The sequence below is a fragment of the Saccopteryx bilineata genome, chromosome 3 (genome assembly GCF_036850765.1).
Source record: "Saccopteryx bilineata isolate mSacBil1 chromosome 3, mSacBil1_pri_phased_curated, whole genome shotgun sequence".
In the NCBI taxonomy this organism is placed as follows: domain Eukaryota; kingdom Metazoa; phylum Chordata; class Mammalia; order Chiroptera; family Emballonuridae; genus Saccopteryx; species Saccopteryx bilineata.
This window is the reverse complement of record NC_089492.1, coordinates 245,250,979-245,266,218: the sequence shown is the minus strand read 5'-3', so window position 1 is coordinate 245,266,218 and position 15,240 is coordinate 245,250,979. Positions and strand designations below refer to the sequence as shown.

Sequence of the window (15,240 nt, the reverse complement as noted above, 5' to 3'; positions counted from 1 at the left end):
GCTCGGGTGTAGAGAGGAGCAGTTGAGAGTTCTAGGCCACAGAGCTAGGAGGTGAACAGCCTTTGTCCAGCTTTTCCTACGTGGCAGGCTGTCCCCATCCATCGACTTTCACCCTGACGACAAACCCGGAAGGTAGGCTCTTGTTCTCACTTTACAGATGAGGAAGGAGGCTCAGGAGTAACGCACCTGAGGTCACACGGCCGGAACAGTGGCGCTGGGACTGGAAGCCAGATGTCCTGCCTCCAGCTGCCATGCTGTCTACATCTATGACAGTACCTCCCGACCAGGAGGGGTCAATTTTGTCCGCCAGGGGACAAATGGCAATGTCAGGACACAGTTCTGGTTTGCACAACTAGAAGGTGCTACTGGCATCTTGAGGGTAAAAGCCAGAGATACTGCTAGACATTCAATAACGCACAGGAATTGCAACAAAGAATTATCCAGCTGGAAAATCAATAGTGCCGAGGTTGAGAAACCCTGGACTACAGTCATTCCGGGAATGGGTTGCCTCAAATGTTAATGACGCCCACCCACGCTTACCCATACATGTACTCACCACCCTTAGACTATTAAGGGATGTGCTTAGCAATGATAACATACTGTAACTACTTATTAGTACTTTAATTCATATAGTCAAGGTTGACAACACACACACACACACACACACACCCACCCTTTACACTCTTCCTAATTCCTAAAAGTGCTAGAGGAGACAGACGACTTGGCACAAATGGTTTTTGAGCTCCCCTCTTCCTCTGAGATTAGAGAACCACAACTTTCATAGGTTAGTAGGTTCGTGACTCTTGCCCTTAACTGCATGACCCCAAGCTGGTCACACCAACACTGCTGTGCCTCCGCTTCTTCCTCTGCGGCTGGGCACTTAACTCCTGTGTCACAGAGTGGCTGCAGGAGCGGGTGCAGTGGGAGGATGTGGAGCGTCAGTCAGGCTCTGTGCCTGTCACACAGCAGGCCTTCCAGGAGCTTGAGGGACAGTTCCTGGGCTCCGGGACACTGGACCGAGCCCAGGGAGGCCCTTCTGTTCTCTCTGTGCCCACAGATGCAGCCTATCCACGAGCTGCTGCAACACACGACCCTGGGGCCCCTGGAGGTCAAGCGCCAGAACCTGCGCCGGGCCCTGGACGAGTACCTGAAGGAATTCAACCCCTGCCAATGCGGGCCCTGCTTCAACAACGGGGTGCCCGTCCTCGAGGGCACCAGCTGCAAGTGTCAGTGTCCCCTGGGTCGCAAGGGTCTTGCCTGTGAGAGAATGGAGAAAGAGGGTAAGTCTTCTGCAAGCTCACTCGTGTTCAAGCCTCACCAGCTCGGAGAGGCCAGTGCAGAGGGGCTTCGGGGTTCCCAGTCTCTCCCTCTGGTGCCCGCTTGGCCACGACCCTGGGAACCCGCATGCTGGGCTTTATGGCTGACCCCACACTGAATGGGTCTTATCCTTTCTCTCTGCCATTAAGATCCTCTCTGAGAACTGTTTGATACCTGGGTGCCTACGGACAATAGGATTACATTTTGGAGGTCTACCTTAGTTTCCCAGGGCTGCCATAACAAGTTTCCTTAAGCTCGGTTGGTGGCTTAGAGCAACAGAAATGCGTTGTCTCATACTTTTGGAACTTAGAAGTCCAATATTGAGGTCTGTCGGCCAGAGTGGCTTTTGGAGGCGGGGAGGGAGAATGTGTCCCCTGCCTCTGCCCCGGCTTCTGGCTGGCAATCTGGCATTCTTAGGCCGGCAGAGGCCTTCCAGTCCCTGCCTGTCTTCACATGGTGCTCTCCACTCGCTAAGAACACTAGTCATTCTATTAGCCCCTCACCCCACCCCAGTCCAGCCACAACTCATTTTTAACTTAATTTAACCTGCTAAGACTCTATTTCCAAATCAAGTCACATTGGCAGGTAATGAGGGTTTGAACCTGAACATATCTTGTAAGGGGGCACAATTCAACTACTAGAAGAGTTAAGTATTTGTCATTCCAATGCAAGAAGTTATAACTAAAAAAAAAACCAGGCTGGGGCAGGGAAGGTTTGGACATATATACCTGCACCAAGACCTGATGATGCCAGGGACAAAGGTTCTCAAACAGGGGGTGACAATCCACATCCTCTGCAAATGAACAGGTCTGGAGACCTGCTGTGAATCCCAGCTGTTTCACTAACTTACTGTGAGCCTCTGGCTAATCACTTCTTTTATTCTGAGGCCCATCTTTCTCATTTAAGTTGTCTTTGAGCTTCAAGAATCTCTCTGCATGCTCCAGGCCCCAAGCTTTCAATTGTGCATGCATACAAAACTGCTCAGATGGTCCACAGAATGATGGTAAAAAACAAACAAACATATACACACACAAAAAAAAACATTTGGGCTACCAAATCAGTGTATCAATAAAGGTTTTAAAAAAAGCCAGAATGGGTATATCTAAGGTACTACTGCTGGGCCGTAAAACAAACTGTTCAGGCACAGGGGAGATGGGATGGAGCCTGGTTTCTAGTTGAGGTGGTGGTGGGTTATAATTTCCCCATTGGGAGGCAGGATGGCACGGCTCTGGTGTCAGATGGGCCTTTGAAACTCAATGCCGCCAATTTTCATCCGGGAACCCCCTGTAAAATGGAGTATCAGTATGTTCATCACAGGCTGTGCTGAGGATTAAACTAGCTAAAGCGTGTGGCAGGCTCTGTTATAATATGAGGAAGAGAGAGCTCCGTGGGGGGAGGGGCTGTCCTGAGGAGGCTGCTTGTCCGAATGCCCCCTGTGCTGGCCGGAGGGAGCACAGAGTAAGGCACACAAGCTGCCAGGGTTCCTGCAGGAGGAATCCTGAGAGGGATGAGTCACAGTGGCGAGTGTATTCCGGAGTCTTTAGGAAGAAAATGCAAAGAATATAAAACCAAGCAGACCAATGACCAGGGCCAAGCCTGGTACAGTTTCCTCATGCAGTCTGGGAAAAGGTACTGCCTGACAAGTGGGGAAATGGAAGAACACAGAAAAACCACTCGGGGCCAACACGGCACAGCAGAGTGTGGATGGGGACTCTGCCCCATCGGCCAGGCTGCTTTCCCAGAGGGAACAAATGTCAGTGAGTAGAAAGAACTCACCCCTATTCTGTGCCGGGCACTCGCACACTTCGTGTGCACGAACCATTTATCCCCCCAAGGATGTTATGAGATAAATTTTACAAATGAGCAAACTAGGGCAGCAGGAAGATGAGGTAACTAGCTCAAAGCCATCTAGCTGAGGAATGTCAGAGCCAGGATTCAGATCCAAGGTGTCAGATGTTAGGACCCGAGTTTTTAACTGCTGCATTCTACTGATGTAGATCCTAAGAGTCAGGAGTTTTTGGGGAATGAGGGCAGAGATTCTGAAATGATTATCATTTCTGGAGTGTAGGGAGGAAGTGTATGTCCCAGTTCACAGTATCTGCCTAGTTTGGCTTAAAGGGAAAAACATGAGCCCTGCTTGGGTAAGGATACTTATAGCACATCAAGGGCCCTCAGAACCAGTGACCGACTTGGATCCCTGTCCACACAGCGTGGAGGCAGAGTAGGGAGTGCAAACTACCCCGACAGGCATGCCTTTTCAGTGGCCTAATGCTGGGCTCAGAGCTGGTCCATGCCGAGTCATATATACACACAGCGGGCACTGGAGAAGGGGGACATGGTGCCAATGATGTGGGGATAGTGGCAGGGCACAAAGGGATGGGTCCTCCCCCTTCCAGCCCCATTCTTCCTGAACGGTTACATTCAGTCAGCTGTAGGAAGCTTATGGCGTTCCATTGACCATGTTCCAGTGGGATGTGGACATCAGTCTGAACTTTCAACCTGACAGATCAATCTGGCAAAAAAACAAACAAACAAACAAATCTAAGGTTGGGAGTCAGCCACATAGAGACCAATTGACGCAGGTTCCTCAGAATTTTCCCAGCAAACCTTTGCCTGTGGGGACAGAGTCACAGAGGTGGGAGAAAGGAACATGGAGAAGCCTGCTGTGGCTGCACCACCAGGGAGTATAATTGCAGAGCCGGCAGGAACGTGCAGATAATCTAATCCAATAATATTCACACTGGGATCCGAAGAAACGAAGTGAAAGGGGCTGCCCCAGGGGAGCAGGGCCATCCAGACAGACACCCCGGCTTCAAACAGGACAGCTTCACCCTCATCTGACTTCCATGTTGGGGCCCATGCAAGATTTCATTTTAGAAAAATAAACAATAATAAAAAAATGATGGAAACCCCCCCCCACTGGAGTAGTCCATCCTTTCCATTTTATGGAGGTGAAAGCTCAGGCCGGGAGAGGAGGTGAGCTGGCCCGGAGGCACAGAGCAGGAGGAGGGGCAGCCCCAGGCTGGGCGGGTTGTGTGAGCTGGGCTTCCGGACACAGGGTCCACACGTGTGCTCTGATGCTCTGGGCAGAGGACCTGTCAGCCGCCCTGGCCCGTCGTCAGAGTCTGAAGCGTTCTGATTTATTTGCAAGCCCTCATTGACAAGCCCAGCAATCCTCTCAGCAGGGGTGTGCATGAGTCCCCAGCGGGCCTCTGCTTCCTGCTGCTCACACCCTCCAGTGCCTGTGTCTGTCTTTCCGAGGGCATGCCTCCCTGCCTTGCTCAGCTATCCATCTTCCATGGAAACACAGGCTCCAATTTCATGAGATGGTCTCCCATGGGCCTCTTCTCACTCCAGCCAGAGTTTCAAATTAAGTGTGAGGCAGCGAGCATAGGTCTTGGTTGGCTACCCCAAGGCATTTCCCCAAGGAGGGGTTGCAGGCAACTCTAGGGCACCGGGTAATCCTCCCTCCGTACTGTCTGCGCTCCTCCTTGGATGCTAACCGCCTTCTCCCCTGGGAAATGATCTGTGCAGGGGCCGCCGCAGAGGGCCGCTGGAGCTGCTGGAGCTCCTGGTCTGCTTGCGCCGCGGGCACTCAGGCAAGGAGGAGAGAGTGCAACAACCCACCACCCAAGAACGGAGGCACCTCGTGTCCAGGGCGAGCAGTGCAGAGCCAGGCTTGCTGAGGGCCTCTGGGCACACGCAACAGATGTCACCACCTGCAATGACCACTGGAGAGCAACTTCTTACAGCTGAGAGAAAATGCCAATCAACGTGGATTTTATCCTTGTCCTGCCAGATCCCAGGCCTAAGACCAGGCTGTGTCATCTACAAGCAACTGTTCCTTCGCCGCAAAAGTTAGCCCTCCATCCAATAACTAGGTGTTGAGTGTTAACCAGAGTCTTGGTTCAGTTCACAGCACTTTGGATTATCCAAAAAAAAAAGGAGAAATCTCAACCCATGTCTTAGAGGGACTTTTATAATGTTGGAGGTTAAGCGTACAAAGCAGGCAGATCAATGGCCAAAACCAAAGGATGATGAGAATTATCTCAGTTGTTTGATAATATTTGTTCATTAATAGAGTAATTATTAATTAGTAGAATAAGCAGTCACAGTAAAATAAAGATTGACTTGAGTTCCTTCAATTTTTCCTCATTTTGACTCATCTCCTGGTACTCCTTTCAATTAATGTCTTGTTTGCTTAAGTTCTCACCACAATATCATGTTTCTCCCAATTATTTTCTCACACTTTCTGTCACTGCATTCTTCACAATTAGCAATTATATATTGGGACTCATAACTCCTTTGACTATTTAGGACCCCTCTCCCCACCCTGAAGGCAGGGATTAGCTTTGTTTGGCTCAGCACTGTATCCCAAGAGGCCAGGGCTGTGCTGTGCGTTGGGAGAGACCTGGCAAACATCCATGGATGAAGTGAGGGGCTGAGCTCTAGAGACTGTCCAAAGATGGGACCCATACTGGTCCGGTTCCCAGAGTGGAGCACAAATCGAAGGAGCCATCAATAATGATCAGTGGCGCTTTCCTGACACACCTGGGGACAGGCAGCCTGTCCGGGTTCCACAGCGCTCCGGTCATGCCTCAAGGACTTGTCTGTTTACCCATGTTTCTCCTAGGGGCTGTGAGCTCCTTAAAGGTAGAATTTGTATTCCCAGTCAGTACAAGAAACATCTGTTGACTCACACACACACACACAATACAATTAGAAGGGGTTTTAGGGAAAAACAGGAAATTGCTGAGTTAATGCCCAAATACATGGCACATAAAACAAGTGCCACAGGAGGCCAGGTAGCAGAGAGAGACCACTCTTTCCATGTGGATTTTATATATGGAATGGGGCTTGATCCAGATCTCGAAGGGTTTTTGAATTAGGCAAAGGGGGAGGAGACCTTTAAGATAAGGAATTCAGCATGTAACTACGTTTGAAGTTAAGAAGGCTACTGGGGGGTGTGTAGGTGGGTGTGCTGGGAATGGAGAGTGGGGAGGATGTTGAGTGTAAATAAAGTCAGTTATATAAAATACTTAAAACTGGCCTGTCACAGGCAAAATTATTGGCATCACCCTTAATATTATTATTGTTCCTATTATTAATTAAAACTTTGAGTTTAAAAGTTTATTTCTGAACTCTTTAGATCTTCTATCTGAAGAAAGATAAAAAGACTTCCTTATTGCTTCTCAGCTGTCATTAATTTACTCTTTAAGTTAATTTACATTAATAATAAATTTCCATTCCTTATTTAATGGGGGGGGGAGGGTAGTTACAAGGTAGAATATGATGGGAGGCCAGACTAGCCAGGCCAAGTGTGCAATTTACAGATGACATTCAAGCTTGATCCAGAAGTGGTCATTCTCCGTCTTGGTTGCACATGAGAATCACCAGAGGAGTTTTTAAAACCCTGCTGTCCAAAGGCTATAAGCCAGACCAGTGAAGTCCGAATCTTTGGGGGTAGGAGCCATCAGTAGTTTTAAAAGCTCTCCTACGTGATTCCAATGAAGCCAAGGCTGAGGACCTCTGAGAGTCTAGGAGTCATTACATGTTAAAGGGAATGGGGTATGTCAGTGGTCCCCAACCCCCGGGCCGCGGACTGGTACCGGTCTGTGGGCCATTTGGTACTGGTCTGCAGAGAAAGAATAAATAACATATTATTTCTGTTTTATTTATATTTAAGTCTGAACGATGTTTTATTTTTAAAAAATGACCAGATTCCCTCTGTTACATCCGTCTAAGACTCACTTTTGACGCTTGTCTCGGTCACGTGATACATTTATCCGTCCCACCCTAAAGGCCGGTCCGTGAAAATATTTTCTGACATTAAACCGGTCCGTGGCCCAAAGAACGTTGGGGACCACTGGGGTATGTGATCAAATAAATGAGCAGTAAGGTTTCTGTGTGTGTGTTTATCTAGTCTTATCAAGGACCTCTGAAGATCTGTTCTATGAGGCCCATTTTACAGCTAAGATACCTTGAGTCTCAGTGAGGCTGAGCCTCATGGGTCACCGATCTGGTCAGCCGGCCAAGCTTTGAAGGTAGTCCTTCAAGTGCATGCTCCCCTACCTTTGCTCTGTGCTGTCTACTAGTGGAGGCACTAGGAAGATGGTGTGCAGGGCACAAGGGAGATGGAAGAAACCAGAGGCAAGCAAGTCCCATAGGAGCTAATGTGCAGTGATCTAAGTGGGAGATGAGAACGTTGGAATTAAGCAGTTGCTTGGATGGCCTGTGAGCCGAGACCACCAGGGAGCAATGCCACCTATCTGTCATTTGAGCAGGAGAACCAAGGCCAATGCCTGTTCCCCTCCTCTGGAGATGCTGCATCCCCCAGCAGTTCTAGAAATTAAAAGACAGCAGCAGCGGCACTTTCGGAAGCAGCAGCCCTTCACCGATCTGTGCCTTTCCCTCTTCAAGAACGCCCGGCTCTCTCTGAGCAAAAGGCAAAAAGCTCGTCAAATGTGTTCTCCCTCAGGTCCTTCCAGAAGAGCTATAATCTAAGGTTTTATAGGTAGCAGATGTAAAAACATGGTTTAAAGATATAATCTTCAGCTTGACAAGGCGTCTTTTGAAAAGTAAATTAATGACAGAATGAAAAGCAATAAGGAGATGCTTTTTCCTCTCTTTTTCTTTGAGATAGAGGCAGATCTAAAGCATTCAGCGCTCAATGAATCTCTTCTGAACTACATGCCTTCAGGGTAGAGAAAATGGACAGAGAGAAAAGGTAGGCTTCAAAACTCACATTGCAGCAATGAGAGATGGCAGAGTGACAAGGTCAGGAGCCGTGAGAGGAAGGGGCTGAGTAAGGGATTATAGCAAAGGGCGCTTCTTTTCAGCAAGGCTGCGACCCCCTCACTCGGAAACAGCCGAGCTCTTGCGCCAGGCCCTGTACTGGGTGCTGGAGGTACAGGAATGAATCAGACGTCATCCTGACCCTGGAAGAAGGTTTGGTCTGGGGAAGGTCTGCACTGTGGCAGCAGGTCCCCCACCAGCAGCACACCCGGGGCCTGGAGGAGGAGGAGAGGATGGTCAGAGGATTCAGGGAAGTGAGCAGGAGTTAGACAAGCAAAGGGAGGTGAGAGAGGGCAGGATGGGACAGAGAAAATAGCATGGGCAAAGTCGCAGAGGTAGGAAACCATGAGGAGGGCTGGGAGTAGATACTGCTTAGTCCCCGGGTCTGGATGGACACTGGCCATTCTCAGGCTGGGGCAGCTGAGTTTGGACCTTGGGTTTGGTCACAGGGCCTTTCCTTGAGGGCAGCGGTGCTTGGTCCAAGGGAGACCGCACAACCATTGTTATCAAGCCCGAGCATTTTGAACTGGCTTCACAAGGTTCTCTCTGACCTGACACAATGTACTGCCCCATCTTTATCTTCCATTTCAGAATCTATGAGCCAATTGTACTCAGAATCAAAGCCCTGTAATAACTTGCCCTTGGTTTGCTCTCTGTTTCCTTCCATTTACTCTTCCCTCAGTCATGCTGCTCTAACCACTCAAGTCTTTGTGATGTTCCTCACATGTGCCAAGCTCTCTCATGCCCCAGGACATTTGCACTTGCTGTCCCCTCTGCCTGAAATGCTCAACTCCTAAATAAGCTCACCCAAGACTTATTTCCTTGTTTCATTCAAGTCTCTGCTCAAATATTAGTCCTCTAAACTTTACCCTCATTTATTATTTTCTGTGTATGGCACATATCATGCCTAAGATACTTATAGATTTGCCTCACCTCCAGGGAATACCTTCCCCATTAACATGCAAGCTTTTTCATGACTAGATCTCCAATACCTAGAATAATATTTGGCCTTAATAGGGTTCTGATGCTATTTGTTGAATGAATGAGCTATTTCCAATTTAGTTTCCTAAATAGGTTGGGCTTTTTGTCCCCTCTGGGCCTTTGCACATGCTACCCAGGAGCACCCCTCCTGCCAGCTCACACTTTCTCCTGTCTCTTCCCCAGCAGTCTTCAGGGTATTGGTCTAGTGACCCCTCCCATACTGCATCAGGTGTTACCCCCCTCACCTGGCTCTATAGTCTAGCACTTTACATACCCCATCTCTGAAGCCTACTTGCCTGGCCCCCACCCAGTGACTTCCTGCAAGGTGGATGGGAATTCGGATTTAATTTTGGAGCCCCCCAGCACCTAGCATCATGTGTGGAGCTTCCCAGTAAAAGTCTATTGAATGCTGTTCTCTCTCTGACCCCTTTGTGCTAGAGCAGCAATTTTCAACCTTTTCCATCTCATGGCACACATAAACTAATTACTAAAATTCTGCAGCATATCAAGTATATATTTTTTGCTGATTTGACAAAAAAAAATAGGTATAGTTTTGATTCATTCACACTAATGGCTATTGTTGTGTTCACTGTTGTCATTTTATCTGACCATGTAAGGCAAAAGAGGTCAGTGCCCCTGACTAAATGGTTAGGTGTTTCATGTTTTATGAATTCTTATGGTGCGCCAGGGTTCCGTGGCACACTGGTTGAAAATTGCTGTGCTAGAGTCAGAGGCTCCAATACAGGTCTTGCCTGGAGTGTGCAGGAATTTGTGAAAGAGAACCGCGTGGAAGAAGATGTTTTCACGGATGGACTCCTGGATCCTGCAGCCCTCCTCGTGCGCCAGCGGAGAGCCCACCCGGTCCTAGAGGCAGCACTCCCATAAAAGAGAGCTGCCTTCCCTGCTTTGTGTAGGAAGGCCCATCAAATCGAGTTTAAAATTCTGCATTCATGGCCTTGGCATTCCCCTCCCAACCTCTGGGAGAGATAAAGGAAAATATGTTTCCCTTCTATATTAACAGCTTAAAATGTGAGATAAATCCTCCCATCCTAACCTATTTTTAACAAATGGACTCTGCTGTCCATTGGTATGATACATGTCTGAAGGATCTATTTATCCATTCTATTTCTTTAGAGATAGCAGCTAAGAAGTTTTATCTATTATTTGTCTCCCTCCCCCACGCCCATTTTCCTAACCAAGCCCGTGGAGCAAGCAGTTGATGGATGGATGGCGTGGGGATAAAAGGCGCCGGAACCAGATCGTTTTCAGGATATGAACAAACTGGCTTATTAACAAGGAGGCCCGTCTGGCAGGAGGTGGTGGGGGACGGAGGAGTGGATACCAGACAATGGTCAGTGATGGATGAAGGAACACCTGGGGTTGCAAGGTGTAGACGTGAGATAACTGTGGACGCAGCCACTGATAACGGGAGCACCCGGCTCGGAGCAGCCTCCTGCACAGGGGGCAATGCCAGACCAGCCTCTCGACCGGCTTTGACAGTCCTCCCCACTACAAACGCAATCCCTGTTTCTTCTTTTCTTTTTGCAAAATGTATTCTTACGATGCTGGGCAGGGTTAAAAAAAAAAAAAAAGGGCAGCTATCAGGCAGGGCTGGTGGTTTAGCGCCCAAGAATAGGAAGGCAGTTCAGCATCCACCATGTGCCAGGCACTTTGGGAAGATGGCGATCCCTTTACATATATGTCATTCATTCCTTACACGTGTGCCATTTAGAGCACTGCCACATTTTCTGATGAGGAAGCTGAGGCACAGAGAAGATAAATGACGTTTCAGGGTCGCTCAGCTAGGAAGTGGTGGTATTGGGTCCAGAGGCGGGTTAAGGTCGGTTGAGGTCCCAGGTGCAGAAGAAAATATTGGGCCCCTTACATCAGAAAAAAATGTCAAGTTGGGGTTTTGCAGGGCCTTTCAGAAGTCGGGGCCCAGGGTGTGTGCCCAGTGTGCCCACTGTTATATCCGCCTCTGGTTGGGTCTTATTCCTTTGTTTGTCTGCCCCAAAGCCCTCTGATTGGCCCTGTTTCTCCACTACTGAATACCATACTGGGGGCCTTTCTCTGCCTCTTCTGTGCAGGCGGGCTGGTGGGCAGGCCCCCACTGTGCAGCGCAGCAGTGAATGTGCTCCTGCCGCAGTGGGCAGACGGGGAGCAGGGCACCAGCAGCCCTCGGACTCGGGCAGTCCTGCCTCCTGCAAGCTGTGTGGTCCTGGACAAATCGCTTAGTCTCTCCGAGGCTTCTGTCAGAGGCAGATAATAAATCCTCCCTCTTGTCGTCATTGAGAGGATTAAGTGGGATTAGGTATGTGCAAGTTCTTTGTAACTAGTAATGCCCTCTGCAAATATTAGTTATTATGCTGTTACATTTTTCCTAATAACCCAGAGCCTGCGATATAAAAAGCCCTCCCTGTCCTTTATTAAGACATCTCCTCGGTGCTGAGCTATTCTATGTCTTTCTTGTTCTCATGTGCTGTAGTGGGTTTCACTCTGAAATATCTTTAAAGCAGTTTTCAATGACTTTAAAAAAACAAATAAACCAACCATTGCTCTTGTTGATGTTTTGAGAATCCCTAGAAACAACAATGTCAACGACACAGCTAAGTACAGCGGGCTGGCTCTGTCCCCAGTGCACTTCTGAGTACAGTAGTTCACGTAATGCTCACAGAATCCCAAGAGGTTGCGACTGTCACCATCCCCAGCTCACAGATGAGGAAACAGAGGCACAGATGAGTATATAACTTGAATAAGACCACAAAACTAGTCAGTCACGGAGCCAGGCCGTGTCACAGAGGCCAGAGTCTGCACCAGAGCACACACTTGGAAGCACCCCGCCCTCTAGCCAGCCTTTCCGATCTGCCTGAGAGGCTGTGCGGTCCCCGGGGTCACTCAGTCAAGCTCTCAGTTCCTTACTTCCTTAATATCGGAATCTGGCCAAACGTTTGAGAGAGACAACTCAGGGAGAAACCAACCACACAGAAAACTCTGATTGCACATTCAGTAAACAGGGAATTGTGAAGACTTCGATGTCCGGTTCCAGTGTGTGCCTGTGAAGTGGACTTCTGCATGGGCTACAGTGAACCTGTGATGAGACAATGAAAGTGGAGGCAGACTATTGGAAGACAATTTTATAAGCGACTCTTTATTTCCTGGCCCCACCACATCCTGGGCAGGGCTCTTACCCATGTCCGGTTTTGGTTTCTTCATTAACCAGCAAATGTGCCTCCCAGGCTTTCTCCAGGGCCATGATGGCGGACTTTTTCACTCTTTCCCTCTGTCAAGTTTCCCAGAAGATTTCTGGTGGTCCCCAGTGGGTGTTACCAGCACTCCTCAACAAGTATTCTCAGCCCCTCTCTGACATCAGCTTTCTGCCTCTCTCATTTGATGCTTTGTTGGCCATGCTGTCCATGAACTTGAATGAAGGCGCCTCCGCTGGCCTCTGGCGGGCAGGTTGCTGCTATATCAGGCTTCTGTACCCCAAACTTCTTGAGGCCACCCCACCACCACGTGCCACCAATGCACTAAAGTTTCCCACTGTCCTGAGAAGTTTCTGCCCTCAACTCCACACACATCTTTTCCATTAGTTCATTAATTCATGCAATAACTATTCACTGCTGCCTGATTGTTCCAGGCACTGTACCGGGTCCCGGGGATACAGAGGGCAGCAGGCAGACACTGTCCCTGCCTTCATGGACACTATATTTGAGAAGGAGTTTGAGATGACAACTGAGGAGTTTGAGATGACAAGTGAGTAAATTATAATACAAGGTCTGCAAAGCCTGGAAACATCGGTAAATAGATGGATCATCATTGGGGCATCTTCAATCAGTAAAACAAAATATTTCTCTATCAAAATGCTAATCATGGAAGTCCCCAGAGAGACCTGGCTGGTGTCCTAAGGGCTTTCTGTCCCTTAGAGGCTAGAAAACGCTCATTCGCTCTTTGTGTTTTTACAAAGTGTCCGGGAGCAGGCCACAGCCCTCTTCCTGAGAAAGAAGATGGAGTTTTCCTCTGGATTCCCTGCCAGCAGCTGCCATTTCTTGGGTCTCCCTGCACCCCAACACCCTCTCACCTCGATTCCTACAGTCAGTTCATTCACAGTAAGGATCAGGTATCCCTCTGAAACTTTCTATGCATGTCACCTGGTAACTGCATTAATACCTACCCCATCAAATCCAGAGAAAGATTAAATGAGATAATGTAGGCTACAAGACTTCACCAGCTGAAAAGCACTCTATAATTGGCAGCTATTATCATAATTATAATAATTATTATTTCCACAGAAGTTACGTTATTAGCCGAAGGTCATACAGGAGGAAGCATAGATACAGAGTACCCTGCCCGCTCCCCATCCCCCCACAGCAAGCACACAGTGGAGCTCATAGTAAGTTCAGAGATTCATGCTTTTGGATGTAAAACTCTCCCACATCCGGGTATTCTGTGCTTGTTCAGCCTCCAGGACCACTGCCAAAGCCCTGCCTACACTGTGCCCCATGGACCCTGCAGCCGCAACACGGGTACACTGTGCAAATGACAGTCGCCAAGGTTTTCCAAAAGCACAGTTCGCATTTATTTTGTTTAATTCTTACATTATGTTTGAGCCTCCTCTTAAATGCATTTGTTTGCGAAAAGAGCCACGAGGGAAAGTTCAGCCCACAAATAGGAATATAATTATTGCACAGGTTAGCAGCGCCTGGGCGTCACCCGGGTTTTCACCGGTGCTCCGCAATTCAATTGTCTCTCCTTCAAGACCAAATTTAATAGGATAAACAATTTCTGCTAAACGCAATAAACGTGAACCTGGGCTGTCATCTCCATAATCAACTCAAATTTCCCATTAGAAGCGGTAGCTGTGATTGAGATTCATAATTTAATTTGGCAGTGCTGACATCAATGTGCTGGTGTCGGCTTCACGGAGCCTCCCATCAACCGAGGACAGAACCGCTCTTACCTATCTCTGGGGAATCTTAAAAGAAGATAGATTATAACTCAAGAAAATTATACAGCCCCGGTATAATGAAAGAGATAAAACATTATTGGATTAGCCTGTTGAAATAACAGCAGACAGCAAAGAAATAATATTAAGCCAAAAAAAGGCCCAGACCCGTCAGCTCAGTTGCAGGGGACACGAGGAGGCAGAAAGGCAGATAGAGCCACCACACTTGCGGCAACACCGCCAGCAGCAAAAGTCAGCTCCTTCCAGGCCAGACTGGTGGGTGGTAGTGCCCCAGGCTTTCGGGTCATGGACATGTCAAGGTCCCAGGCCTCAGCACTGAGCCCAGTAGGAAACTCAAAGCAGATGATGCAGCCAAAAGAAAAAAAAAAAAAGGGGGGGGGGACTGATTGAAAACGAATAGGACGAACCAATTTACCTTCCATCAACTTGCTTTTTCCAACCGATTTACTTTCAACAAATTCACATAAAGTTCTGGAATCAGACCGAATGTACCCAAAAGCAAAGAAAATATTATGGCATATTTTAATAACCTAGATTGGAATAAAGGAGAGCAATAAAGAGTAAATGATCACTTGATTCAATCTAGGGAGTAAAAACTTTTTGGTTTTTAGTAACCCGAAGGTCAACCACCTTCTTATTCTTCTCTTCATGTGACTCCCTCCCCCAAACGGGATCTGCACAAAAGCACGAGTGAGCAAAAGCAAATGTACAGCGGTAAAGGAGGCTCACATTGCACACAGCCCCACAGCCGTCAACTTGGACTCTCCTTGATGTTTCCTCTTCCAGCCAACACAACCTTCCCTCTATTTTTTTCTCTTCTATTTTAAACTGTCTCTCATTCAACTATCTGTTTACCTGGCTCTTATCTCCAACACAGGATCTTCTCTGGGTACCCACTCATGTCACAGCAATTCAGCTCTGCCCCAGAACACCTGCTTGCAACACACACAACCACATCCTTCCTATGCTCTGCATCCAAGGGAGCTGAGGAACCAGAATTCACGCTCCTCAGGATGCATGGGAGATTTGTCAGTAACACACATGCAGCAAATTATCCTATCCTTTACTGCATAAAATATTATTTGTTGGCCCTGGCCAGTTGGCTCAGGGTAGAGCGTTGGCCTGGTGTGTGGAAGTCCCGGGTTTGATTCTTGGTCAGGGCACACAGGAGAAGCAACCATCTT

The 15,240-nt window shown here is 48.3% G+C and overlaps 1 protein-coding gene across 1 annotated transcript in view; it reads left to right on the top strand.

The window, feature by feature from the left end:
- C8A (complement C8 alpha chain) overlaps positions 1-5,268 on the top strand; it is a 62,340-nt gene extending 57,072 nt beyond the window's left edge. Inside the window, exons 10-11 of the mRNA XM_066269079.1 lie at positions 1,058-1,280; positions 4,852-5,268. Of these exons, the coding sequence (XP_066125176.1) occupies positions 1,058-1,280; positions 4,852-5,003 (375 nt within the window). The 3' untranslated portion in view covers positions 5,004-5,268. The remainder of the gene's footprint in view (positions 1-1,057; positions 1,281-4,851) is intronic.
- Positions 5,269-15,240: the final 9,972 nt, after the last annotated feature.